General features: G+C 36.0%; 1 protein-coding gene across 1 annotated transcript in view; it reads right to left on the bottom strand.

Moving 5' to 3' along the window:
* Positions 1-270: 270 nt before the first annotated feature.
* The window catches only part of RSPO3 (R-spondin 3), an 83,864-nt gene continuing 56,804 nt past the window's right edge, over positions 271-27,330 (bottom strand). The window contains exon 5 of the mRNA XM_003781649.3: positions 271-1,485. Within this exon, the coding sequence (XP_003781697.1) occupies positions 1,292-1,485 (194 nt within the window). The 3' untranslated portion in view covers positions 271-1,291. The remainder of the gene's footprint in view (positions 1,486-27,330) is intronic.

Here is a 27,330-nt window from a genome sequence, read left to right as displayed (position 1 = left end):
TGAAGAGGAAGCAGGTGAAGTCACTTAGAGAGGCCTGTGTGTCTATAACTAGAATTTTGTTGATTAAAATAAGAAAAAGGAATAAAAATCTCCTAATATAAGTAAAGCATCATCGGTTCAGATAAAGGAAGATTCAAAAAGTGAACACTGAGAGATATAATAACATAGGACACTGGTTCTCTGATTTAGCAGAATTCTCCTAATTCATGAGTCTCTAACAGCGACCATGACCCCATAAGACAGACGACAAAACAAAGGGAATAAAACTTTAAAAACTATTAACAAATATATTTATTGTGGTGGCTTTCTCCCCTACTAGGTACACCTTGTTAGAAAGTAGTATCCCTTTTAGTTCTGGGTGGACCATTAATTAAGCAGGTAATAAAATTGTTTTTCCCTCACTGAGAGAGAAAATGCATGACTTTGCAAACATGTTATATTCGCCTGGCTCTAGTTTTTGTTTTCTATGAACTCAGAACTTTCTTCTAATAAGTACGATTTTGTTTTTGGAAGTAAGTTACAGGCACGTGTTTACAGACTTGTCTAATCCAAGGGGCAGCAGAGGCTGAACCACATAGTGCTGACCTAGATTGGAGACTTGTTCCAGGTGATCACAGCCCTTTACAGTTTTGTAAAGCACAAATGTAATCTCCAACTCTGTTTCCTCCACATTTTGCCTTTTCCTAATCCCGTACATAGCATTTAGCTCTGGTATGCGTGCTCATGTTTCTTGCCAAAGTACAGGATGAGGGCAGTGGAACTACTTTTTAAAACAGTTGTTTCTGTGATGATAAATCCTACAATTCCAAATGCCAGGCCCTAACTCCGAGCACTCTATAGATCTCCTGGACAAAACAACACTGTCCTTTGAATGATGTTTCTCTCCTCTGATCTCTTAGTGTTTTTAAGGGATATCGCATCTTAGAATTTGCAGAATGACCTTTTGCTTCTTAAAGTGTATTTTTATAGCAAAAAGATGTTTCTTCTTCAGATGCCATCGTTACGTTGTCACATCTTTGAGCCTACTGATAATTATGTACAAAATTTCTTGTCTTTTAAAAATGCACAGAAGCACTTAGGATAACCATTTGAGAGTATCCTTTCTTTGAACTTTGGGCTCTTTGTTGTTAACTACGCTTGTATGAAGAGTATAGCAACTATTTGGAATGTTGTTTAGACAGAGCAGTAATAGATAGGTTGTCCATTTGTGGTCCTAATGGCTAGAGCACCTGTCCTGGGCATCTGGTTGAGATAGCAGCATCACGAGTCTACAGACATCTCATGGGACCTTCTAGTGTACAGTGCTGACTGAGACCGATTTCTGTTGTTTGTCTTGGACTTTTCTCTTCTTCTGCTGCTGTTTCTCTTTGTTTTCTCGTTGTTCTGGAGTTTCTCTGCTGGATTCCAGACCTTTGTTGTCAGGGATTACTTCTTTACTTTCTTCTTTATTGAGTTTTTTTCTTTTCCTTTCCCTTCCTTTTTTTCCTGAAACAAAAGGATACTCTTTTAAAAATGACATGCAATTATGATCTATTTTGGTTACTTTAAGTTTTAAAAGATGACTTAATTTTTCTTCAGTTGCATACCATAACGATAGACATCAAATAGCTACTGTTTAAATCATTCGTTCAACTACTCTTTATTAAGTTTGTGATATTTTCCAAACAATGGAAAGACATATACTACCATGTTCCCCCGAAAATAAGACACTGTCTTATATTAATTTTTTTTTCAAGAAGACACACTAGAGCTTATTTTCAGGGGATGTCTTCCTCTCTGCACTGCAGTGCAGGGCGTGGCTATGCAGTGTATCTATGTATCTATGTATCTATGGGCTGCAATGCCACGCGTGGCTATGCAGCCCATCACTAGGTCCTATTATTGGAGTAGGGCTTATATTTAACAAATGCATAGAAATCCTGCTAGAGCTTATTTTGGGGGTAGGTCTTATTTTTGGGGAAACACAGTATATATAAGACATACACACATATATATACATAAGCATATATTCAATATATGTGTATAAATAAAGTAAATAAAGTAACTAATATATAATACCTTGAGAGTTCTATTCTCATATGTTTGGAATTTATTTTGTATAATAATTATGCATATTTAATGACAAGTTTTGAACAGATTTCTTGCCATTTAAAAACCTTATTGATATGTATATTTTACCTGGCTCCTTTTTAAGGCACTATTTTAGTATTCAAATATTTCCAAATACTTGCAGTCTATCAAGATATTTGCATGCCATCTAATAGAAAAGAATTGATTTTATATATATATATATATACGTAACAAATGTGGAAGTAATAGTTCATGATGAATACTGAGTAACTGTATTTTAACACAAATATTTGTATGTTGGAATTAATTTGCATTGCAATTTCTCTATATGCAGAGTAGTACCTTATCAATAACCTTATGGTACAAGCTATGAGCTCAGGAAGTATGAGTGAGTAGATATTTTTTGGATATGTATGGGATTCCATGGAGACCTCTGACCTTGAACTGGATTTGAAGCATAGAGTTAATTCAAACTCACACCATGAGGAATTTTTAAAGTAGAATCAATATGACCTTCAGGGTTTTGATGTGGGAGGGCATATTGTAGTCAACACGGAGCCAAGGTGGAGGATTGAAAAACTGATGAGACTTTTAAAGGAAGAGAGTTATTTGATCAAAATGGATAAGTCTGGCACCAAATTGAATGGATTATTTTATTTCTAAATAGTGAATTAACTGTATGTTTTATTATTATGTAAAAATTTTACCTATACAACTTATAGTTTAAACAATTTCTGAATGCATGGTTTTAACCATCAGTGAACACATACATCCCAATGAGAAATCATTTAGATTCAATTCAGTATCATAATAAATGAAAACTAGGAACCAACCAACGACTTCCGATATGGGACGAATTTTTGAATGCTTATCCCCGCATCATGAGCAATGTAAAATTTGAAATTAGTCTGATTACAATAAGCCACTTTGGACAAGAGTATTTTGGAGAAATTATGTGTATGAAAGAACCAAAATATTTTCATGTCCTGAAACAGGCTGCAAATATTGAATTCCGTGGTTTGGCTTACCTTTTCTTGAGCTCTGGTTACAGAATCCTAGGGAGTGGTATTATTAATTCTGCATAGGTAAACGAAGCCAGTACGGTCTCCCTAGATTAATGATTTTATGCCACAACTAGCTTTGTCATGAGACTGTATTTACAAAATCATCTAGTTACTTTATGAAAACTTGCCTTGCGGGGCTCCACAATAACATGCCTCTACATTTTGGACTCTAAGCGGACAGTTGACAAAAATGAGAATTCGGCCCTGCATGAAGCAAAAATCAGTCAAATTGTTTGGGGCCTACAGAGATGAACTACTTGAACACCGATATGCCGGTTCCATTCTCCTTTTCCTAAAAGGATACTAAGGAACATCACTAGATTGATAAGATTTCCGCAGAAGGAATCCCGGGTCTTCCTGCTGGATTTAATGACTACACATTTGAAGAGCTGCCTCGAATGCAATAACGAAATAAGGAAAAACTCAAGAGTAAATTTACCTTCTTGATCATAAATTTTATAAAGCTGCAAAAACTGAAAGAGACGTGTTGGTTTGGTTTTTGTGGTATGTGCTTAGTTTTCAGAAGGAGAGGGTGGTAAAGGTTGGATTAGACAATATTTCCACATTGTGGAGTGTTTTGGAGGTGTTCAACTCCAAAAAAAAAAAATTGTCAGCAAAAATTATTCCAAAGCTCCACAAAAACTACTGATCCCAAACAAAATGTTATTTTTATGGAAGTCATCCAGAAGGCCAGTGTTTGACATTGTTCTCTTGATGATAGTCCAACATCTTACAGCTGTGATCCCGACCATAATGTTTTGGACACATAAGAAATATATTGTTTCTTCCTTAGTCACAGATTGGTTTATATGTTTTTTAGCCACACGTGACAACTACTCACCTCTCAGTGCATTTCTACTTACTAGCAAACTGACACGATTATTTCCTAAGACAGGCAGAAGCATGTTTGGAAAAAGCTTAAAACTCGGTACTATAGCTTTATTATCTGAGGAATAACTAGTCTGGATGGTGAGTGAAAGGGGAGGCTCTAGAAAAGTAACAGGAAACTAGCACATTGTACATTATTGTTGCCCCAAAGAAGGTTATTGCACAATAGAAATATGGGAGTATTATTTTTTTACAGGCCATGTGTTAGTGGTTGGAAACACTAACTACCCTTTTGCATAAATATATTTTTCTCTTGTCCAAGAAATAAACTAGAAATGCAGAGCAGTGGCTGTAGTCCATTAAAAATCACGTGGAATTTGACATAATTTTGTAAGGGTTTTCTTTAAAGGAGACTTTTTTTTTTTTTTTTTAACTCCAGTGCCTTTTCATTGATGTGGTTAATGGTTACTTTTCATCAACTTTTTCTTTTTTGCAATTTCGCAACCTAAGCCTGCCAGTTATAACGATCTAACATCTATGTGGTGCTTCGTTGTTCACTGAACACGTGTGCACGCTTGTGCACATGCATACACGTCTTTGAACTGGATTGTGGAACATTCTAATTATTATTATTTTTTACATTTTAATGATTAAAGGAATGTTAATCTTCCCTCGGTGTCTCACTGATGAGGGTGTTTGGGTAGAATCATCAAAGAGAAATCACTCTTAGCAATTGTGGATGTTCTGAGCACTTGCAGGAAAGCAAGATAGTGTGACATTTAAGCATACTATTGTGAAGGGCTCAGATTCAAGGTCTGTCCCCAGCTAGTGTGTAACCTTTTTCAAGTTGTTGATATTTCTCGGGATTAATTGTCGAATATTTAAAATATGAATAATCACTACTGCTTGCTAAACTTTGTAAGGATTAGATGAGATGTGTGTAGACCACTTGGTCGAGTGCCTGAGATACATTAATCATGGGACCAATGAAAGCTAGAGTTATTAACGCATCAGAAGAATTAAGCCCCTACTCTAAGCCCAAAGTGTGTTAATACCTGGGATACAAATGAGATAGGAGACTGGCAATCATTATAGTCACAGGCTAATGCTAAAATAGAGGCATGCATGAGGTCCTGTGGGGAACACAGTGGGAAAGCACTGAACTCTACAAATAGAGATTGAAAAAGATCCCCCAGATGGGGTGATGCTTGAGCTAAGCCTAAAAGAATGACTGAAAGTTTGCCAGGCTGATGGTGGAAGAAGGGCATGTGAGGCAGTGAACAATATGTTAACAGCATGAAGGCACGCAAGGACATGGTAAATCTGGGGCACTGAAAGTTGACTTCCTGGGTTTGATCAGACTCTATATATAGGATATTACCCAGAGAAGCTGGAAAGACATAGTGGACTCAATTGTCATGTTGGGAGTTTGTTCTGAGGGCCAGTGGGACTGAAAACTGGAGAAGGGCGGGCAAGTATCAGAACCTGAGGTCAGGGAAGAGTTGGAATGTTTCTGTGACTAATTTAGAAAAAACTAATCGAATATTCTGGAATGTGACCTTATTTCCTATTTTAGAAAATTGCTGTAAGTAATGCAAGCCATACATGAGGGTTGTCAATGGCTGGTGTTTATTGAAGAGGCTTAATTTCTGAAAGAGCAACTAAAATTTCTATGTAGACCATAAAGCCATATATTATTTATGATTTGGTTGCAAACTAGTATCTTATAATTGAGTAGGTAATTGATATTTTTGAGACTCTGGAATTATTTTCTATTAATACAAACATACATAGTTTCTTTATATAAGTACTTCTGAGGGTCATCTGTAGACCAGGTTCCCAAACATGGATGACTTTTAAAAATACAGATTCCTAGGTCCAATCCCCGGAAATTATGATTCAGTAGCTCTTACGAGGGCCCTCAGATTCTGTAGTTAATAACAAGCTCACTCACCCCCAGTTTATTTTGATGTATAGCCACACTGAAGAACCATAGCTATTGAGCAATCAAAGACCCAATTTTCTTAAAATTTGAAAATTTATTCAAATCATTTACTCATTTTTTTCTTTTATTTTTCCTAATTGATATCAAATATGTTTTTGTGTTACTGCAGCTACTGATTTTTAAGGTAAGTTTTCTAATAAGGAACATTTGGAATTGGTATCCAGATATAAAATGAAAATTAGCTTCAAATTGTCTTTCTAAAACCTTTCCAAATAGAGATATGAACTAAAAGGAATATACGTGTAATAATAACAGAAGGAGAAGAAAACAATGCTGAATTATTTTTCCTAAGTTACATGTTTACCTTCCAAGTGGAAATACAAACCATAGAACCTGTTTAATGCCTTTTGAAAAGTAATGAGTGAGGTTATGCCCCAAAGGGTTGGTGTTCCTGGAATGAAAACAATTTAACCTATTTATTGAGGACTACTTGAATTATAAATGTCAGCTATTTTGTTGATGTTTAGATACTATCTGTCCACAGATTTTCAAAGAATGTGAATTTCTCACAAGTGCCACTAAGGGGAGCCATTGAGCTTTAAGTAGCTCCACAGCCCAAGACAAACTAGGTTATGATTTTTCCCACAAAGCTAAAAATGCATCCACTTTTGTAGACTAAAACTGAATATCACTGATTCTATTATTTAAAGCAATTGAATAAATATTACATTAAAAAGAAAATTTATTGGTAGGTCTTCTTATTCTGTGTGGGATGAAATTCAGTTAGAAGCCTATGGCTTTGAATCTTCTAAAATCCATAAATGATGTGAAAAAGAGGTAAATAGGATGACTTTTGAATCTATAGTTGGATCTGATTTTTATGCACAGACAATGAAAATTTCAGATTTCTGTTGTTTTTACTTTTTAAGGAAGAGGAATTGCTGCTGTATAACTTTTTTTTTTTTAAAGCAATTGTAATCTTCTGTGTAGATACTTATTCAAGTATCTTTGAAATGTGGGCTATATGAGCATAGGACAGTTTGATCCCACGGCAAAGAACACAGCTGAAAATCACCAAGACCAAATTTCCTTCTCTGCTATATGGCTACCAAGTAGAATTGGCTTGAGAAACGTACCCAAACCTTTAGTCTTTAAGAAAAACTTACTCCCCTTTTTATAATTTTAACCTAGGAATATAAAACAAATAAAGTAAAAATATCAAAGAGTGGATGTCTTTTCCTTTTTGATAAATAGGCAGAGAATTTCTGAAATTGAAATTTAAAGCTTCCTGAATTACCTATTCTGTGGGTTTACACACGAATAAATTCTATTGCTTTTCTATTAACTTCCAAGATGCTTCGGATTCATTATTCAAAGAAAAATCATTTGACATATTATTACATATTCTACCAAGTGCTGTTAATTTGGGATAGTACCTTGGATTCACTTTTGCAAAGAAAGCTCTGGTCATTACAATACATTAAGACTGAAACAACATTTTACCACCATTTGAAAAGGGGCAATTTAAGAGAGGTTATCTATTTGTGTCCTGTTCTTTGGGGAATTCTGAAATGAGAACGCACTGCTTATATGGCACTCAGTGTAAATTTTAGGAGGTGAAAACGAGTACTCTCACGCTTAACATGGTACTCAAGGTCCTTGTCCACTGTGACTTGGCCTCCACTTCCCGCCCCCCCAACTAGGCTTCCTGCGTGTCCTCTGTCACCCCGTACTTGCTCCATGATACCCTAGAATGCAGTTTCTAGCGCTCTTTGCCCTAGCCCTGACTTCCTGTTTAATTCTCTGGCCACATCACCCCCTTCAGGGAAACTTTCCCCTCTCTGTGTCCTGAGCTTCCAATCATGATCCTCTTGCAATAATCAAGGTGAAGATGACTGGGGAAGTCTGTTTTTAAAAGTAGTAAGAGTAATGATACCCCAAATTCAACAAACACCTTTGCGTACCAGGCAGACTTCTAACTAGGAGTAGGTGTCCCTTCAGCTCTGTTCTAACTCCCGTTCCACAGATGTGGACAATGGGGGCTCCTGACCACAGAATACACCTGCTCCAGGTTACTTCTCAGCAGAGCCCAGTGTCACCTGCCATCCTTGTTTTCCTTCACACTTCAAGTACTGAGTAGAAACACTGACACAAGGAAAGTGCCCAGGTGTGAATTGACTTAAATTTAAGGCAAAAGAGTTTTATAAAAATAAAGGTTTGGAATGTGCTTACATAACCTCTTGAAATTTGAATTTCTTGGGCAGTTTGTTGCTTATTAGAAACTAACTCAGAACCTAACAGCGCTTGGAAAGGAGTCTTTGTGTCCACACCATTCAGTCACCTCCTGCTCTGTTCTTTTCTATTGCTACGAGTCTATTTGTTAAATATTAATATTTCTACTCTCCCAACATATGGAAGCATGATGTATGTGTAATTTGAAAATTATATCTCATTTATATCTAACTTAGAAACTTTATTTTACTGTTAAGTTACCGCCATTATACTTTTTGAAACCCTGGAGTAATTATCAGGTATTTGTATACGTTGTTATACTGACAACTAAAAAAAAGGGAGACAAACTATATGGATTTAAATTTTAAAAATCCTGCGGAGGTTTGAATAGAGTCCTATTATAAATCACTTCATCCTATAGCAAATATCACAGATCTCAATAATCACGATATTTAAAATCTACATTTTCATAGTCTGCGTTAAACATAATGAACTTCCTTTTGCCAAATCAAATGCTTTCCTTGAAAATTGACTATTGTCAGTAGGCTTTTATGCATGTTTTTCCTTTGTTGTTTAAATAATTTTATTATCCACTTAAGATTTAAACCTGTAATTTCAAATTTTAGCTTTATGTCCTGATAGAAGTTTCCAAAAGAAAGTGTTCAAGATACTGAATATTGTAAACTAGGATGTCTGCCTGCTGTAAACTATCAGCATTAAAACAATAGTTAAAAATGCAAAAGGAGAAAGTTCCCAAAGGTATTTTTATACAATATTTATACAATAATTTGTATAAAGACTTTTTAATACAATATTTATCATTATAAAAGTAAGGAGTATCCTGTATTTTATTGTATAATGTTTTAAAAACATACAACATTATACAACTTATAATAGATAAATATTTTAAATTTAGTATTCTCCAGCCTGAGCAAGAGTGAGACCTCAGTAGAAAAATTAGCTGGGTATTGTGGAGGGCGCTTATAGTCCCAGCTACTTGGGAAGCTGAGGCATGAGGATTCCTTGAGCCCAAGAGTTTGTGAGATTCTGTCTAAAATAAAAATGACAATCAATCAATTAATCAATGCACTTAGTGTTCTATTATATGGACTTATTTCTCTTAAATCAATTGCCTTTTGGTTAAAAGTTTATTTGAAATAAGTAATCTTAGTGTTTCTTTTTTCAGGGCAAGAGTTCTTGACTACCACATAAAGGTTAGATCACAGAATTTTGGAAACTCAATCAGACACATTAACTTACAAGTTGAAAATTTCTTCCTATGTTTGCATAATGTGTTCTAAACCACATCTTGGGTCTTGACAATTGTATTTCTTAGATGAGCATATAAATTAATCTAATTTTTACTAGATGTCAAATGATGTGTTGATCTATTAAATCAATCAAATTTTGTTCATTACTTTTGCCATGAATTTTGTGATTAGATGTAAAATAAATAGTACTGTTTCCTTAAGTAAAAACAAACTCAGCATAGGATAGTTTGTATATTTTATGCGCTATTTATGAACTTACAGTATTGGGATTTTCTTGCTTATCTTCAGAAATTTAAACAGTTACATGGCTGATCTCTAATATATCAATTAATGCTTGCCTTGGTACCATTGTCCAATGTCCCATCCCAAATTTTCAGTTTGGGCCTAGTGTTCTCAAGGCATTAATGATTATCTCAAAAATGAAGTGATGTGTTCCCATCTTTTCTTGTAACACTCATCCTACCCTGTCTTCTTTCTCTCACCTGTACTTGGTGGCGCCCTCTGCTGCTGTAGTCCACCAAACTTTGATCTCAAGCTAGAGAATATATGTGAATCTGCGGTATGTTCATGTCAAATATTTCTTTCCTATCACCCTTTAAAAAGTTCTCTCAGAAAATTAAATAATTATATAATTAAATAATAATAGGGAAATAGCTTCTTTGAAAATTCCTATTATATACGTATTTTGCCAGACTTAAAGTACATAAATAGTATCACCTATAAGTTTTCCTATAAAATTATTTTAAACCAGAATACAAGATTATCATTCAGATCACCTACAAAGTGACTCATTTTAAGAAGTCTAAAAAAATTATTTCTTTAGTACAAGAGCATAATTAATTCTTTCAAACTTTTCACATTCTTGGAGGTAAATTATTTTGCCTGATTTTATGCCAATTTAAAATGCAAATGTAACTTTTCTTAATATGTCACTAAACAACAATTAAATGGAAAGTACTGCCTACAGTACAGATTGCTTTGAAAAAATATCTTCAAAAGAATTCTTTTCCTTGTGCATTTTTATTTTCTTGCTACATTTTTCCAAGTTGACTGTCATGCTTTTTTTAGTCCCAATTGCACTTATTCAAGCAACACAATAAAGAATGCTCAAATGTGCTGACTTACCTAATTCGTTTGCCTCGGAAAATCAGAAACCTCAGAGGTATGATCAATGTTTGATTCTCAAGGTTAACAATAGTTTTTGTTTTTCTGTCTTTACATACTCCTGTCATCAAGGAACATAGGAAAGTGACTTTTCATGTAGAGTTTAGAATGAAATTTGCATTTGAATTTTCCCCATTTTATTTAGTTAGTTGTGTAGGCTCAGAATTCATTCTTTCGTGCTTGAAATACATGCCCCGGCTGTGGAATCTGTTTATAGTAAATATCCATCAAATGCCCCTCAACGCTCTTCTTTTTTCAAAGAATTACTAAGCCCAAAGCATCGTCTTCATCTTTGATGAAATATAGCTTTCCAATTAACAGGAAAGTCCTTCATTTCAAAAGCCTGAACAGAATGCTACTTGAAAATTTATTCCAGCTGGTGAAATTAAAGAATTGAAGGAATTCCAAAGAACGAATATTCTCTGGGCATTTATCATTTGATTTTCATTTGGATAAATTTCCATTTGCTCCAAGAACTTGTCTTAGAATTGTAGTCTTCTGAGACCGAGAAAGATGTGTTGATAGCCGTGTTTGTGCAGCCCTTCCTCCATTACCCACTTTGTCTGCTCTGTGGCAGTGACAGGAGGTGATGGCCTCATACTTGCTGACGGGTTGCAGTGATTGATTATACTAGGAATCTTGATATTATTCTACTCTTTTTCATCCTTTTATGTGAGAATTGTCTCTGCTGTCTAATTCTTATTATATCATAGCCCACTCTTTCTTTCCTTTGAAGCTTTTTTTCCTCTGAGACATGGGGTAAAAATAACTCTAATCTGGAATTGCATCACAAGGGTACAAACAACTACTGAGTTTCTTTACTTTTGTTTTATTTTATTTTTTTAAATACAACTTTAAAAAGGTTGTAGCAGGCTAGAGTCCGTGGCATCATAGCTCACAGCAACCTCAAACTCTGGGGCTCAAGAGATCCACTTGCCTCTACCTCCTGAGTAGCTGAGACTACAGGCATGTGCCACCACTCCTGGCAAGTTTTTCTTTTCTTTTTTTTGTTTTTTTTTTTAAACTAGAGAAGGGGTCTCACTCTTGTTCAGGCTGGTGTCAAACTCCTGAGCTCAAGCTATCCACTGGCCTCTGCCTCCCAGAGAGCTAGGATAACAGACATGAGCCATCCCACCCTGCCAACCATTGAGTTTCTTATTAGGGCTACTCAATGTATCATATGTGCTGCACCATAATATTTTAGCTAAAGATGTCACCTACCTTTATAGCTGAATTTGATGTTTTCAGCTATTTACTGACTATCTATGTGAGACTAATTTTTATGCACTTGCAAATACATTCTTAGACGGTTTCATTTTGCTTCAGTATTTTAATTTTTCATTTTCTTTGTTGCAGATGCTGTGTCAAACTATTGATTTCTTAACTCGTTTGAAAAATATAGAAACTCTCACTCAGCCTCAATTATATTACAATTTGTGATATATTAATTTTATTCATGTTGTAAATAAGACCATAGCAGCCTATTTCACCTGCAGCAGATAATGTAGATGGTTCTAAGTACTTTTTATCCCAGTCTATCTGCTGGAATAAATACCTGTTCTTAATTAGAAATACTTTCTGCAAGCATTTGCTTAAGCAGCAAGATAGCTCCTTGTAAGGACTTCATCAATAGTGCTTACACTATAAGCGGTTAGCACTTGAGTGGGATACAACTGATTTAATTTCTTTAAATTTTTTGGCAGCTGTGGCAGTGCCTGTGGCTCAAGGAGTAGGGCGCCGACCCCGTACCGGAGATGTTGGGTTCAAACCCAATCCCGGCTAAAAACTGCCAAAAATAATAAATAAATAAATAATTTTTTGTCAGTTGTTTGCTAATCCAGAAGTATCCACCTTGTAATTAAGCAAGATTAGTAAGATTTTATTGTGTCTATAGCTTTTCACCATACTTCCTCTATCATTATTAATAAATATTAAGGTAATAAATATTACTTTCACACGTATAGATGAAAATATATAGGCACATATTTATTTACAAATTCCTTTCTGTGACAGATGGAAAAGTTCTATTTGGGGGGACAGATTTTAAAATATCAATTACAAGGCAGCCTGTTTTCCAATTTAATTTTAATGATTCTGAAAGGAGAGTCATCCTATGATAATAATCCTTCAGAAACTTGACACTTTAAGAAGTTATATGACTTTTCAGATATGACTTCATTTTTTCTTATTAACCATATTTTCCATCTGTTAAATTTACATTTGTACCTTAACTACTTTTTTTCTTCACACACTTTCAAAATGTTCTGGTCAAGATAGAACATGGCTCTCTACTAAGCATCTGATTAATACAGATGAAATAAAAGAATTATTTTCATTCTTTGGATACTCAGCTTCCTTTATACGGACTTTGCCTCTCAGGACTGACATCTTAGCCTAATTCCCCTCCTCTTTCTTTGTTACTAACTAGTGTGTTTCCTTCCTTCCTTGTCTGATTGGTCCCTATGTGCGTAACCGTCTACTGAGTTTTGGTCTGTAGTTTTAGGTCCTTTTACAATTTGTCCAGGTGATATTGAACTAAATTTATATTTTTTAAATAATATTAAGAACAATGGACGTAGTAACAACTGCAAATATAATGAACTTACTTTTTATAGAAACTCAACTGTAATTATGATTCATTTGATACATCGTCGAAGAGAAAATACAATTCATATCACAGGGTGGGGTGGATAGCATTGGGAGTGTCTAGTCGTGGATTCTGGATCCGATTGTATAATTTAGTGTACTAGGAGAGACATACGAAGCCCACATATATAGGGGCACTGCTAGCATTGTCACCAAAACCACCTTTCTCTTTGGCAAAAGTCTGCACACTGAACACTGGCTGGTCTTTAGATGTTTATTGAACAAATTAAATGAAAAAGGTGAGTAATACTCCCTCTTTTTAATTTCATGGCCATCACTCAATTTGAGGGAAAGCTGGGGTAGGACAGGCATAGACAGAGATGTTTTTGGTGTTACTTTCTTATACTCAAGCATTCTGTGATTATCCATTGTCCCAATTTGTCTCAGCAAATCCTGTTTATTATTATAAGGTTAGTGGTTTCTGTATCAATATGAGCTTCAAGAGAACTCAGGAGAACTACATCATGATCTCAAGGAAATCATTTCGACTTGTCATGCTCTGATAGATCATCTTTGAAACCAAGTCAGTGATGGATAACTAGATTATCCCTAAGGGTGTTTCAGGAAATGGCCATAGAAAGTCCAGGTTGCAACAGAAAGGTTAGAGCAGATTCCATTCTTTTCTCCTGTTTTGAGAAAGCATTTAAATTCGAGAGGAGTTTTAGGAATTTGAAAGCTTCCCTGAGGCTGGAGGTGTGGGCCAGAGTCCATTTCCCAGCCCCAATCTGGAAAATAGTGGCTTAAGAAAAACTTTCTGGGATTGTTTGGAGAAAGAGAGGTGGTCAGGAAAGGGACAGAAAAGGGACATGGAGGAGAGGAAAGGATATAAGATGATTGTCAAAAATTGAAAGATGCCAGAGCAAACTTTTCTTCCTTAAATTATCTTCTGTAGCAGGCATAAATAGTGCTTTACTTGGTGGAGTTGGGAATGTGGTCTTCTTTTAAAGTCATAAGGTCTGATTCTGGCTCATCTTGCCCCAATTTTAGGGCTTGGTAAACTCTTTTGAAATGGTACTCCACAAGTTTTGAGTGACTGTGGCTTTTGTTGTAATCCACTGAATTTTGCTTTCAGTGGCTGCCACCAAGATGAAGGACCACTGGGTGGTATGACGAAACTTTACATTTCAGAGCGTGTAGCAAGGGCAGCAGATGTTATATGCAAAGAAACTAATGGAAGAGAAAGTCCTCAGGAAGATGAGCAAATGTGCTGAGAATTAAAGAACATGCGACAATTCCTCAAGGAATGAACCCTGCCTTTTCCTCCGGGAAAACAAATATTTGTTGTTTAGCTGAGGTATTTAGTGTCAAATAAAATGATCTTGGAAATAAGAAGGCCAAACGAAACCGAACAAATCTTTAAATAAAGGGCTTTTGATCACTCGGGTTTTTGGTTTTTATTTTCGTCTTTCTGTGTGTCTTAAGATCATGTTGAAGGAGAAAGGGGCACGCATGGTCAATGATTATACGTAAGTCCTTTCCTTATTATCAGAGAATGTTCAGAAGAAAGGGCAGATCAGCAGGTAATTAAAAATATAAGGGAGTGAAAATATTGAAGGCAAGCACGCGTCGGGATGGGCGCTCCTCTGCTGGGTCTGCGTTCGAGGGGAAGAAGAATCCTTCTCCATTATACTTTGACACACTTGATCAAGCACATTTTGGGGCCTGTGAACTCTGTTGCAACTTTTTAAGCAGCAGAGGCCTGAAGGAATCAAGCACCAAATGTCTCCGTAAGAGTCTTCTCTGAGTTTGAACAGGTCTGGGGGTAGGGGTGTGCCTCTGCCCTAATAAGCAGAAACCAATACCAAATGATTTCTAAAAATCAGCAAATACTACAGATTTCGGACATCACTAAATGATCTCAGACGTGATAATGGATCACTTCCTTATCCATTATCTGTGATAAACGGTGGTGCTTGTAATACCTGGCAAACAGTTATATTCTTTATCCATGTGTGCTAATATATTTAATACATTTATTTATACATGGATGAGTCCAGTGACATATTTTACATCACTGGTCATTAAGTATTTTGAAAATCGCTCCTTGCTGATGTCCATCCTTCTAGATACATTTCCAGGGCTGCTTCCCCATGAAGTCTTCCCTGATCATTCTCCAGCAGGTGAGGAAGGGTGCACAGTCAAGTTAGCTGCTATGACCTTGGATTTGAAGTCAGAAAAGATCTGAGCTTGATTTTCTGCCATGCCATTTAGTCATTTTCTATTTTGGGGGAAATGTCACTTAAACTCTCATGACCTCATCTTTTAAAACTGTGTGCTTAAAAAAGTGTGGCATTAACTGTTAAAAATCTCACTGAAGAATCAGGAAACCTGCCCATTAAATGTGGCTGCCTCACTGTCAGCCATAGGGGAAGCATTTTCTGAGCTTCGGTTGCCTCATTTATAAAACAGAAGCAATCATTTTAATTTGTCTCACTATTTGGGGGTAGATGTGAGAAATAAATGAAATAAAATGAAAATAAATATAAAATTATAACCCCTAAAGTAATAATAATTAGTAATAATAATAATAGTCTCCATGAAATCATAAGACAGCTGAGTGAACCAAGAAAATAGGATTAATCCAGCTAAGGTAAAATTTCAAGAGCATTTAATTTCTTACCATGTTTGGTGAAAGTCCTTAACCCACTCACACCCATCTGTCTTAGTAAAATTATAAAACATTATGCCTCTTGCATATCTCTTAAATGTGTCATTTCCTCTTTGTCCTCATTTAGTTCAGGCTTCTATCATGTCAAGATTTTATTTTTGCAAAAACTGGGTCATTTGTTTGTTTGTTTGTTTTGGGGGGGGGATGTTTATTTGCTTCCAGACACTTTCCACCTTGGTGTCAGGTTACATTCTTATAATGCAAAGGGCTGGTCTCTTGTTTTTAAATCTCCCCATACCTGTACTCCCAAGTTCTTAGCCTGGTTTAGAATCCTTTCAGAATCTGACTCTCGCCTATTTTATAGAGCACTGTCTCTTTCTTTAATATGCCTTTGTTTTAGCCACACTATACATCTCACTAGTCTTTAATCACTTTCTACTCTTTCTTCCTTTTGTGCTTTTATCTATGTTTCTTCTCAATGGAAAGTTCCTCTCTGCCTTTTTAGCTGGAAAAATTCTACTTGGCCTCCAGGAGCCACTAACAAATTACTTCTGTTTCCAGAGGACACTTTTGTCTATTCTGTATTTATTTGTTTACAACCCACTCTCCCATGAAATCATGAACTTCCTAATGAGCCTCACATATATTTGTAAGTCTTCCTTGTAATTTTCACTTCTAGCATTGAGCACGGTTCCTGGAATACAGCAGTTATTATATGTGCTTAGCGTATAATTGCTTCATATAGTAGATGAAAGTTGAATAGACAATGAAATGAAAGAACGAACAGACAGAATGTTCAATATGAAAATTATGCAAAGCACGTTGTAGTGATCTACAGGGCTTAATAGCGGTATGATTTATGACAATTCTATTTATAAAAATATATTTCCCAGTAGTATAGGTCATTTTATTAGGCACATTTTAAAAAAATCATGATTATACTGTTCTTAGCAAAGGGATCTTTGCTTTGCTGAGGGTTTGCAATTGTTCTATATGAGTGTGGTGGCACATGGGGCATCGTCCTAGCCCAGCTGAGAGTGATGAAGATACAGGCTTCCTCCTAGTACCACTGAATCTAGGATGCTTCTCCTGTGATAAATATTCACAACGCAATCATACATGAGTTAGGAGTAAAAGATTTAGTCATGTTTTTCTACACTATGCTTCTCCAAAGGATTAATCTTCCTTTAGAATCAGTACAAATTAGAGGGAAAACACAAAGCTAGAAATGAAAGAACTGGACAGACTTAGCTGAATTTGTTAATAATTTCTCACGGAGGAAGTCATCACTGTGAGTATTCATTTCACAAAAATGAGCAATGCCAGTTGTTTGTCCTTGGGCCAGTGACCATTCTTTTGAGGTCCATGAAAACTGCTATGTAAATTAAGGATGCTTCAAATGATCTAAGAAGCACTCCTATGAAAAATCACCTCCAAAGATGCCCATGTCCTGGAACCTTTGAATAGGTGATTTAATATGAAAAGATGCATAAAGGTTGCTAATCAGCCGATTTTGAGATGGGGAGATTATCTGGGGTTATCCAGGTTGGTTCATTCAGTTATGTGGATCCTTAAAAGGGGAATAACATTTTTGAAAGAAATTTAAAATCTCAGAATTTCTGGAGTAATTAATAATGTAATGGTTACTTGGTATTTTTACAAAGCAGATAATGTAATAAAAATTAAGAAGAGACAGAAGAAAGAGCCAGAGAGAGGCTATGTGAAAAAGATTTAACCTGCCATTTCAGGCTTTGGAGGTGAAAGAAAAGGCCATGAGCCAGTGAATACGGGCAGCCTGGAATCTGGAAAAGGCAAGTTCAAGGATTCTGCTCCAGAAAGAAAGATATCTTGATTTTAGCCTGGTAAAACCTATGTTGGACTTCTGACCTACTTAACTGTAAAATAGTAAACTTGTGCTGTGTAGGACACGAAGTTTTTGGTATAATCTATTACAGTAACAGAAAACTAATCAAGCCCCAGTTTGTAACCGTTTTCTCATATTTCAGTTCATATACATCACTAACAGTTTTAAGGACCACTATCCCACTACTTAAATGCCCTGGGATAAATTGAAGGAGATCATCTTGGTTATGAACAGCACCCAACTTGTCTACACAGACCATCAGAACACAGGAGCCTCAATTCTCTTTTCTTGAAACTTTGTTTCAACAAATTTGAAGAAATTGAATTTATTGATAAGATGCAAAATGATGACTCAAAGGCCGTTGAGCATCAGAAAGAAACCACATCTTATTTTTTTATTATAAGTGCATGCCTCTACTCTCAATTCGATTCTTAAGCAAAGCAAAAATGTTCCTTTCTTGAAAACGATCTGATTAATTATTAGCTGAAGAAGATATTGAGGTACACTTGGATACTCTCCACCTCATTCTTACATACGTGGTGGGGATATTTTCATGTCAATTTGTGAATAAGAATTCCTATTAAGCAGAAATTCATCTGGACTTTATCATCTGCAAGATCAGCTTTAAGAAGAATGAAAGAATGGGAAAACAGAAAGATTCTTTTGGAGTGAAATGATGCCTTCCTCTGCGCACCCACACCCGTGTGGTTACACAACACCGGGGAATCGATTTCAATGTTTTCTCTACAGGCAGTGTTCACTGCTTTGGTTCTTCCTATCAGAACCTCCTAAGGTCAGATGGATTGCCCTTCTCAGGGATTTTTTTTCCAGCTGGTGAAGTCTTCTGAGCTAACCAGAAATCAGAATGGGAAGCTGCATTATGTCAGAACTGCATGTTTAGTCTGCTTTCCTAGAAATAATCAAGAAAAGTTACACGTGAAGAGACACAGATGCTGTTCTCTCAGCAATAGTTTCATACTTTTGAAGTATAATTGAAAAAATCTAGTTGAGATCTAGAACAATATGTATTTCATATATACACATATTTTACTGATTTCATTTATAAAAGTTCACAAAACAGTATATGTGTATATATATATATATGAAATGTAATACAAGGCAATACATGTTCTATCATGTTTGCCCTCAGCCCAGCATGTTTTCCTTTGAAAATTCACAGGAAACTGGCATCCTATTATTTATTCTGACTTATTACTGAGCATATTTATGGCTTGGAGAATATTTTTATTTGTCAGATTCCCAATCATTCTAGGAAAATCTCTGAAGAGATACCCCAAACCATTACATTTGTATCAAATTGAATCATTTTACTAGTTTTTGATTTTTATGATTATATTGAAAAACAGGATTCTTGTTAAAGCTGCTCTAAGGTACCTGTATCTTAAGCAGCTTTAAGCAGCTTTAAGCACTAAGATTCCTAAGGGTAGAACTTAGAGAATCTCAAGGATTTGTCTGTGATATTAGTGGTTGTCCAGCTCAAATAATGCAATGTTTCCCCTTGTCAGATATAATAAGATAATCTATTATTTAAAAATCTACACTGTTAAATACAATTAGTCAACATTTCAACATTTGGATTTAAGATAACTAGTCAGGGCCCTCTCCTCGATGTGCACCTCAGTGTACCTGTTATATCCAGTGACTATCACATTCACTTCATTTCAGAAATGACCCAAAGGACTGTGCACCACGATTATGAGACTAAAACTATTGTAATAAAAGTTATTTCAGTGTTTCTCAGATAACAGCAACAGCCCTTCAATAACAAAAACAGAACTTTAAGACCACTGTTTGGCTCCCTCCCACCCCCTTCCCTGAACAGTATTTATAGTTGGGTTTTGAGAAAAAATAAACACATTTGTAAGAAAATGTTTGGCCTCTTCCCAGTCCTTTCCTTTTTTGTCTTTCAACTCTTTTACTAAGGCTATAAAAAGAGAGAAAGTAGACATAAATCCTTTTAATTTATATTTTTTTAAACTTCGGTTCTTCTTTTACCATTTTTTTCACTCTGCTTTTATTATCCATTCTTCTAGATTGTAAACCACCTCACACCCTATCACTCCTTCTCGTGGAATACAGAGTTGAGTTCTTGTGATCAGCACCTATTACAGGCATGGAACCTCTGATGCCAACCTCAGATCCATTCCAGATTCCATTCGTGTCCCTGTCGCCTTCCTGGCAGGGCACTGCCCTCTGGGCCTGCATGTCTGACCCTCCGTCCCAGGGTCAAACTCACAGCTCCTGCCTGCTTGTGTGACCAGCTGGGTTCGAGAAGGAGCTGGAACCTTATACTTGACAGCTACTGGATGAATGTGCTCCTTTTGTATAGCTGAAATACAAATTTGTCACTGGTGAACATTTGGTGCAATTTAGTAGCTTGAAAGGCTGAGAATTCACATTTGTGATATTTAAGCAGATTTTAGCCTCATTGGCTTACTCCCAAGAATTGGGTAACATGTTATAGTTTTTGATGATTTGTTGGTTATTTGTTATTCTTTTAAATTCCCAAGGAATGAACAAAATATCCCGTGGGAACTTTGACGTGGGCATTAGACTTAGCAGTCACTTTCATGGGCTATCAGCCGTGGCGTGTCACATTAAAACCCCAAACGCAGGCCAACCTGGGGTCAGAATTTGCCCAAGATGGAAGAAAGCCCTATTGGTAAGGAAAGACCATGTTCAAAAGAATTCTTGGCTTCAAATGTAAGGTTCGAGAATCTCTGGTGTGTTTTAGGGAACAGGTAGTGTTTATTGAAAATAAAAATTTGCTGCCACAGGAAATCCGAGGGATTAGCAGGGCTGTGGTAATTCAGCTCTGGGAAATGATGGTCAAAAATTTTGCTCAGTATTTTGCAACAGATGTCACCTGAGCTAAGTAAGGATCGGCTCTGACTTTTATTTGAAAGTAAATAAACATAGGAACCCTGGAGTAGAATATTTCTTTGTTAAAGTGTATCTTGAGCTTTGTATCATCCGAACGCTGGATGATCATATATTTATCCTAAATTACTTTCTGGTAACACTTAAGATGAAATATCTTCTTTATTTTTTTTCTTTCTAGAAAGTTAAAATCCATTGTGCTCTTTAAAAAGCTTATTCTTTGTATCTGTTTGACCATATGAAAAAGGGTAGTGAGAGTAGCTACCCTAACCAAGTGGGATTTTAGAACTCAAAGAAGCCACTAGTACGAAGTGAGTGTTTTATGTCTATTTACAAAAAAGGAAATAACAAGTTTCTTGAGGCTGGAGTTCCAACTCTTTTTGCTACAGGCTTGTACTTCGGCTTCCTTTTCTGCTTAGTCATTGCTTTAACTCCCACTCTGAGATTAATTGTATGACCCTTGGAGATGAATGATCTTCTGCTTAATCTTAGCCAATGCAATCTGGACAACCTCAGGTTCGGTGAGGCTCCTCTTGGGTGGTTTTCATTTGTTTTAAGAACATTAAAGTAGCTCATAAATCTATATTTATTATATTGGTGAGTAATCTACTATAATTAAATATGAAATGCTGAAGACAATGTTAAGGTAACACTGGGGTCACAAACCTCTTTTTATGGTGGTTTGAGGGCTACAAAAATACTCTGGAATTTGCTTTTGTCTTTGTGTCTGGATCTGTTTAACATCACAGAGCCATCCAGCAGCATCTCATTTTCAGATGGGCACTTTGTATTTTAAAATAATAATGAATTTTTTATAAATACACAATGCTTATGAGAAGAAAATTGTAGAGAGAATTTGGCTAACCAGACTCTCATTTGCTGTAACGTGTTCACACTTAACCAGTATTAGAACATTTGGTGAACCAGCTGTACAGAAGACAGTCTCAAGAATATCCAGGTTTGATCTAGTCTTACTAGTTTTTCGACTGAGACCAAACTGGAGATGCAGAAATGAGGCTGGCTAATTAAAAAAAAAAAAAATCAGCTTAAGTTCCTGAATTTGGAATTTATGATTTAGGAAGGAATGTCACAACGCTGCTAAAATTGACCTTTGCAGCATTGCCAGGGAAAAAAGGATCTTAAATTCATTTTGAAACAATAAGTTCTTCTTAGATCAACTTAAACGATAAAAAAGTATAAAATGTCCTAGTAGTTTATGCTCATTTATGAACAAAATTAATGTTATCAGGTAGTCTTTTTTTTTTTTTTTTTTTGATAACTGAAGCAGTTACCTACCCAATCAAGGAACATAACATAACTGCATGCCTTTCAGACCTGTTCTGGGATCCAGACTAGCAAAGCTCTTATTTCTTTGGATTTCTGAATTTTCAATACCTGCAAGATACATCGTCTACTCCCCCAAACACAGATAAAATAATGTGCTTTGGACTTTATCTTCCACGAGGGAACGCTATTGTTTAAGTTAGACTAATGAATAAAACAAAACAAAGGGCAAACTGAAGATAAGACAGACAATAGGGCATCACGGACAGCAATAAATAACTCTTACTTTGGGAGAAAATATACAGTAGGGGACAGTGAATCACCAAAAAGAATAAGCACTGAAGGCTTTTGATAAACTGGGGAAAATAATCACTTATCTTTGCAGTGAAATGTACTAAAAAATCTATTCACTAAGCAATCTTAAAATCGAACTTTCATGCCTCTGTACTTAACATCAGGGATATAAATCAAAGACATCTAAGAGTTTCTCATGCAGATGCTTCTATGGCAAGTTTCAAGATAAAGCGTCCCCAAAGTAGAAAGCTTCTCTACCAACCTAAACACTATTTCTGTCAGCCCTTCAAATCAGCCTAGGAACATTTAACTGAGTACTTCAAATGAAAATCTATTGTCACACAGAAGAATCTATAATAAAATATCCTTTGTTTAAAAAATGTGGTCTAGTTCTTTGACTCCATACATACTACTTTTAATTATTTTGTGATTAAGGTAATAAATAATTGTGCAGCATACACACACATACGTAAACGTTGGGGAAAATGGAGTTAAGACTAGTTCCATTCTAATGGCTCTAAGGAATAGGTGGCAGTGAGGTCACAGTCCTCATCTTCCCACAGGGTGACAGGAACAAAATGAAACCTAGCACAGAAATAGTTTCTTAATGTGTTATTACCCTGATTTCTTAACATCCTCTGTTTCTTTTTCTCTCTTCACACTTGTTCTTCTTCTGACGTGAGCATAGCCACCATTTCAAAACTAAATGAAGTGTTTGTAAAACTATGCAGGCAATGCCAAAATGCAACCACAAATTTGTTCCTATTTCTATTCGGCTGACCTTGAATTGGCAAATCTCTAATTATGTTTCGAGTGATTTAGAAAGCTTAATAGACCACTAGTAAGTTCTGCCACATCCTAATTCTGAAAATCCGTGTATAATATAAAGAAAACATATCCATGTGTTTCTGACTAATTTGCCATTAAGCTTATTTTGTGAGGTTAATTTCATGCCTAAAATGTATTTAAAAGCCTCTTTAAATGTTCAAGCTTTAGGCAAGAGCGAAGTTTCACAAACATGCATGCTGGTAAAGATGACCTTTGACAACCCAAAGGAAAGGGTGTAAGTAGGGATGACCCAAAACCTCTCCAGGAAATAAGTGGTCCCATCTTTTTGCAAATATATAGCTTAATGCCTCTGTTTGCTTACATGAATGAACTTGATGTATAATTATCACATTAGAATGAAATTCTTACTCTGTTAACAGTTTCCTTGTGTTTCCAAAGCTCAGCTATGATATTCTGGGAGAAATTTTGCACCGTTTCCCTATTCTCCAACTCCCGTGCCTCCAGCAGATGTCTCCAGCAATTGAGAGCAGCATGTGATTTTTCCATATAGTCGTGTGTTCCCAAAGAACAAACCCAGAGTCATGCTGCATCTGCTGTATTCACACATGCACATCGTGTTCTCTCTTGGAACTGTGCGCAGTGACATCTTGCTTCAGGCTGGGAAGCCTCCTGGGGTGGGAACTTTGCTTCATAGCTGGCATGTCCACTGATTCACACAACATTTCAGAGACCATATATGCATCATAAATTGAGCAGAAAATCCCAATCCTCAAAATATATTTTTTAAAATGAATTTTACTTTATGTCTTCAATGTTATTTTATGGTAGTTGGAGTAAGTATTTATTTTCATAACCTTTTAGAAAGCCAAGTGCAGTTCTCTATTAAGACCTATATTTAAACATAACCCTGTGAAAATTGCACAAACCACTTACAGCCTGCAGGTCACTGACTCCATTGACTGACAGCGTCTTTGTTTAGACAACATGATACGCTAACATAACCATTTGCTGCATTTGAATATGATGTTGACAATTTGTGAAAACTATTTGGCTTTAAAACATCACTGTGATTTGAAGCAAAAGGCGAATCACCGGCCAACTTGCTTATGAAGTTCAAGTTTGTTCTGTGAACAACAAAAATGGTTATAGAACAGAGAACGGCTAAGCAGATTTCATGGTAGAAATAGAACGTTTTCAATTTTGTCAACGATGACAATGACAAGAAGAAGAAATAATGATTAATGGTAGCCTTCATGTTTGGTGGCTATAATTAGAAAAGGGCAGACAGATGGAAATAAGTGATCATCTTGAACATGTGGCAAGTGCCGAGGAAGACGGAATAGGAAGAAGGTTAGATTAACAGTCAACAGATCCAGGTTCTAGTCCTGACTAACTTAATTATTAACTGACACTCTTAAGGTAGTTATATATTCTTTTCAGCCTCTGTTATGGGAAGTATCATTGGGCTTGGAGTCATGGCTGTGAGTCCTGGTCTGACACTTCACTTCGTGGGGTTTAAAGTCAGCTCCTTGCAATTAAAGCCCCAATTTCCTCGTATCTTTAAATTGGAGTTTATAATAATAACGCTCACATGCCTGGAATATTTAAAGGATCAAATGAGATAATCATGGAAAACTTCCAAGATTTAAATAAACCATATTATTAAATCACAGCCCAACTGGAAAAAACTATGTGAATGGATATGGTTATGCTAACGGGTGTGGCTGAATGAGGACATACAACCCAAGCAAATTATTTTCCTGTCTTTGGCTTTTGTAAGATGATTTTGAGTGTGTGTGTGTAATTTCCCGGGAAAGCCATTTTGCTTCCCTTAAACAACTGGAGTCTCATGTCTATTTTTATCATCTTATCAAGTTCCCAGAATTATATAACCAGGTAACTAAACTACTGTGGCCTAACTGGTTAGTGTCCAGAGATGAACAAATCCTTGCCAGTTATATTATTTAGTGGGACTCTATGGAAGAGAAGGATTTAAGCCAACTCAACATTGGGCCATTATTTTTAAAAATTTCGGATTGTAAAAACTGTATATTTTATAAATTTGGTTTTAGACTATGAGAGTCATAGTTTTAGTGTATGTATATGTGAGTGTGTACATACACATACGTGTAAAATGATTCAAAGCCCACTTTCCAGAGAAATGTAGGCTTGTGAAACAGACATATTAGTTTAAAGGTGAAGAGTTTCATGGCAATCCATGTTTAATATGAAAAATTAAAAATACTTCCATATTTCCTACAGAACTTGAGGTGCTTATAGTGAGAGCATTCTGGATCACATGTTGGTAGTTTCATTCTTTTCCTTATTCCAATTCATATATTCAAGAACTTTGGTTCTTTAACTTTTTAAAAACTTAGTATTGCACACACATTTTTAGTTAAGCAATAAACATCTGTCATCTGCCATTTATTAATATTAATTATAAATGATCAGGGGCCCCTGGGATCCAAGTCCAGCAGCTGAGGTTTTTCTAAATTTGACCTCCTTGGAGTTTATATAAAAAGTTTTCAGAGTAGTGCTCCTAAGCTCTTTGCCAATTTAAGGCCAGTTTGCAACCTAATGTTTTCGATTATGTATTTAGCAATCAAAACAGGAGGAATACTCGACAAAAATCCCGAAAAAAGCATTATGCCAGGGGATTACATGGGACAAATAACAGGAAGAGAAATTGTTCAAACTGCTATGGTGCCATCCGTTAAACACGACCACAAAGTATAGTTTCTGTGTATGGTGTGTGTGTTAGGAATGTTACAAAATTTCATCTCTTTTCCATAGTTTGACTACGGTCACAGATGACAAACGTGAAGGGCCATTTCTTCAATCAGTATAAAAGTGAATACTAAGTTGAGGAGAAAACCTAGAAATGAACAAACACAAAGCCCACTGTGTCCATGTGCCCGAGAGCGCCACTTCTCACACATAGACTCTCGCCACTCTGCGACATCCCGCAGCTACAGTGTGATGGACTCCAAGACTGCTGATGTAACCTCTGCACAATGCCCTGGAGAGCACACTGACATATTTTTTCCATCTGAGATTCAAGGAATTTTCCTACAAAAAATACCATATGCTTTTTTGTAGCAAAAGGTCCACAGAAATGTCAAATTCAAATTTTACCATGACTATAACTGAAAAATGTAAGGCTTTAGGAACCATCTTATTCACCAGTTTTCAAATACAGTACTTCAGTGCAGTGCTATTGGTTGTGTATGCCTTCCTTCAGGATAAGCACACTGTATTGTTTTTTCAACTGGGGTAAAATACATATAACTGTCTTAAACGTGCTGATGTATACAGTTCAGTGGCATCAAGTAGCTTCACACTGTTGTGTGACATCACCACCATCCATCTTTAGAAGTCTTTGCATCTTGCATAATTGAGAAGTGTATACCATTAAACAGTTAATCCTTGTTTTCCCTACCCCAGTTCCTGAAAACTGTCATTCTACTTTCTCTTTCTATAAATTTGCTACTTTAGGTACCTCATATTGGTGGAATCATACGGTATTTGCTTTTTTTGACTGCCATCTTTCACTTAGTATAATGTCTTCAAGGTTTATCCATGTTGCAGCAAGACTCAGAATTTCCCTCCTTTTTAAGACAATAAAGTTCATTGAATGCACATACCACATTTGGTATGTCCATGGTATATCCATGTCTCAGTCATTGGGTTGCCCCCAACTAACTGTTGGCTGCTATGAAGAACCCTGCTAGGAATATGATACAAATAACTCTTTGAGAAGAGCATTTTCAATTCTTTGGGGTATATGCTCAGAAATGGAATTGCTGGGTCATATGTTAATTCTAGTTTCAAGTTTTTATGGAACCACTATGCTGTTTCCCCATGGCTGCTGTTCTACATTCCTACTACCAGTGCACAAGAATTCTGATTTCTCCACATCCTTGCCAACAACAGGCATTTCTATTTTTTTTTTTTTTACCTATTATATATATTGGGCTCTGCAAACACTTTCAATAGCACAGAGGGTTCTGTTACTAAATATCCATTTTAAAAAGCCACTTTTCCAATCCAATTTTCTCATTTCATAAGGATCTGTAGATCACTGAGCAATCTACTATTACCAGGAGCAAAACAAGCCCTAGGAAAATGTCCACTAAAAGGCCCCTCTTAATACTTCTACTTGCCTTATCTTCTTCATCATCATCATGATCATGATTTTGCCCCACCTTTTTTGGTTTTCCTTTTCAAGGAGATCTTTCTTAACCTAATGCTTAAATCTGCTCTCTAAAACGCCTTGTCCCAAGTCACCCAGACAATGAGATCAATATTCTAGAAGACCCATTTCATTGAAAGGAGATTTTTCCATTAGGATGGGATAGTAGGTGGCT

This window comes from Otolemur garnettii, unplaced genomic scaffold (assembly GCF_000181295.1).
Source record: "Otolemur garnettii isolate 467f Iridium unplaced genomic scaffold, OtoGar3 scaffold00002, whole genome shotgun sequence".
In the NCBI taxonomy this organism is placed as follows: Eukaryota; Metazoa; Chordata; class Mammalia; order Primates; family Galagidae; genus Otolemur; species Otolemur garnettii.
Note: the sequence above shows the minus strand (reverse complement) of the source record. Positions and strands in the feature narration are given on the sequence as shown.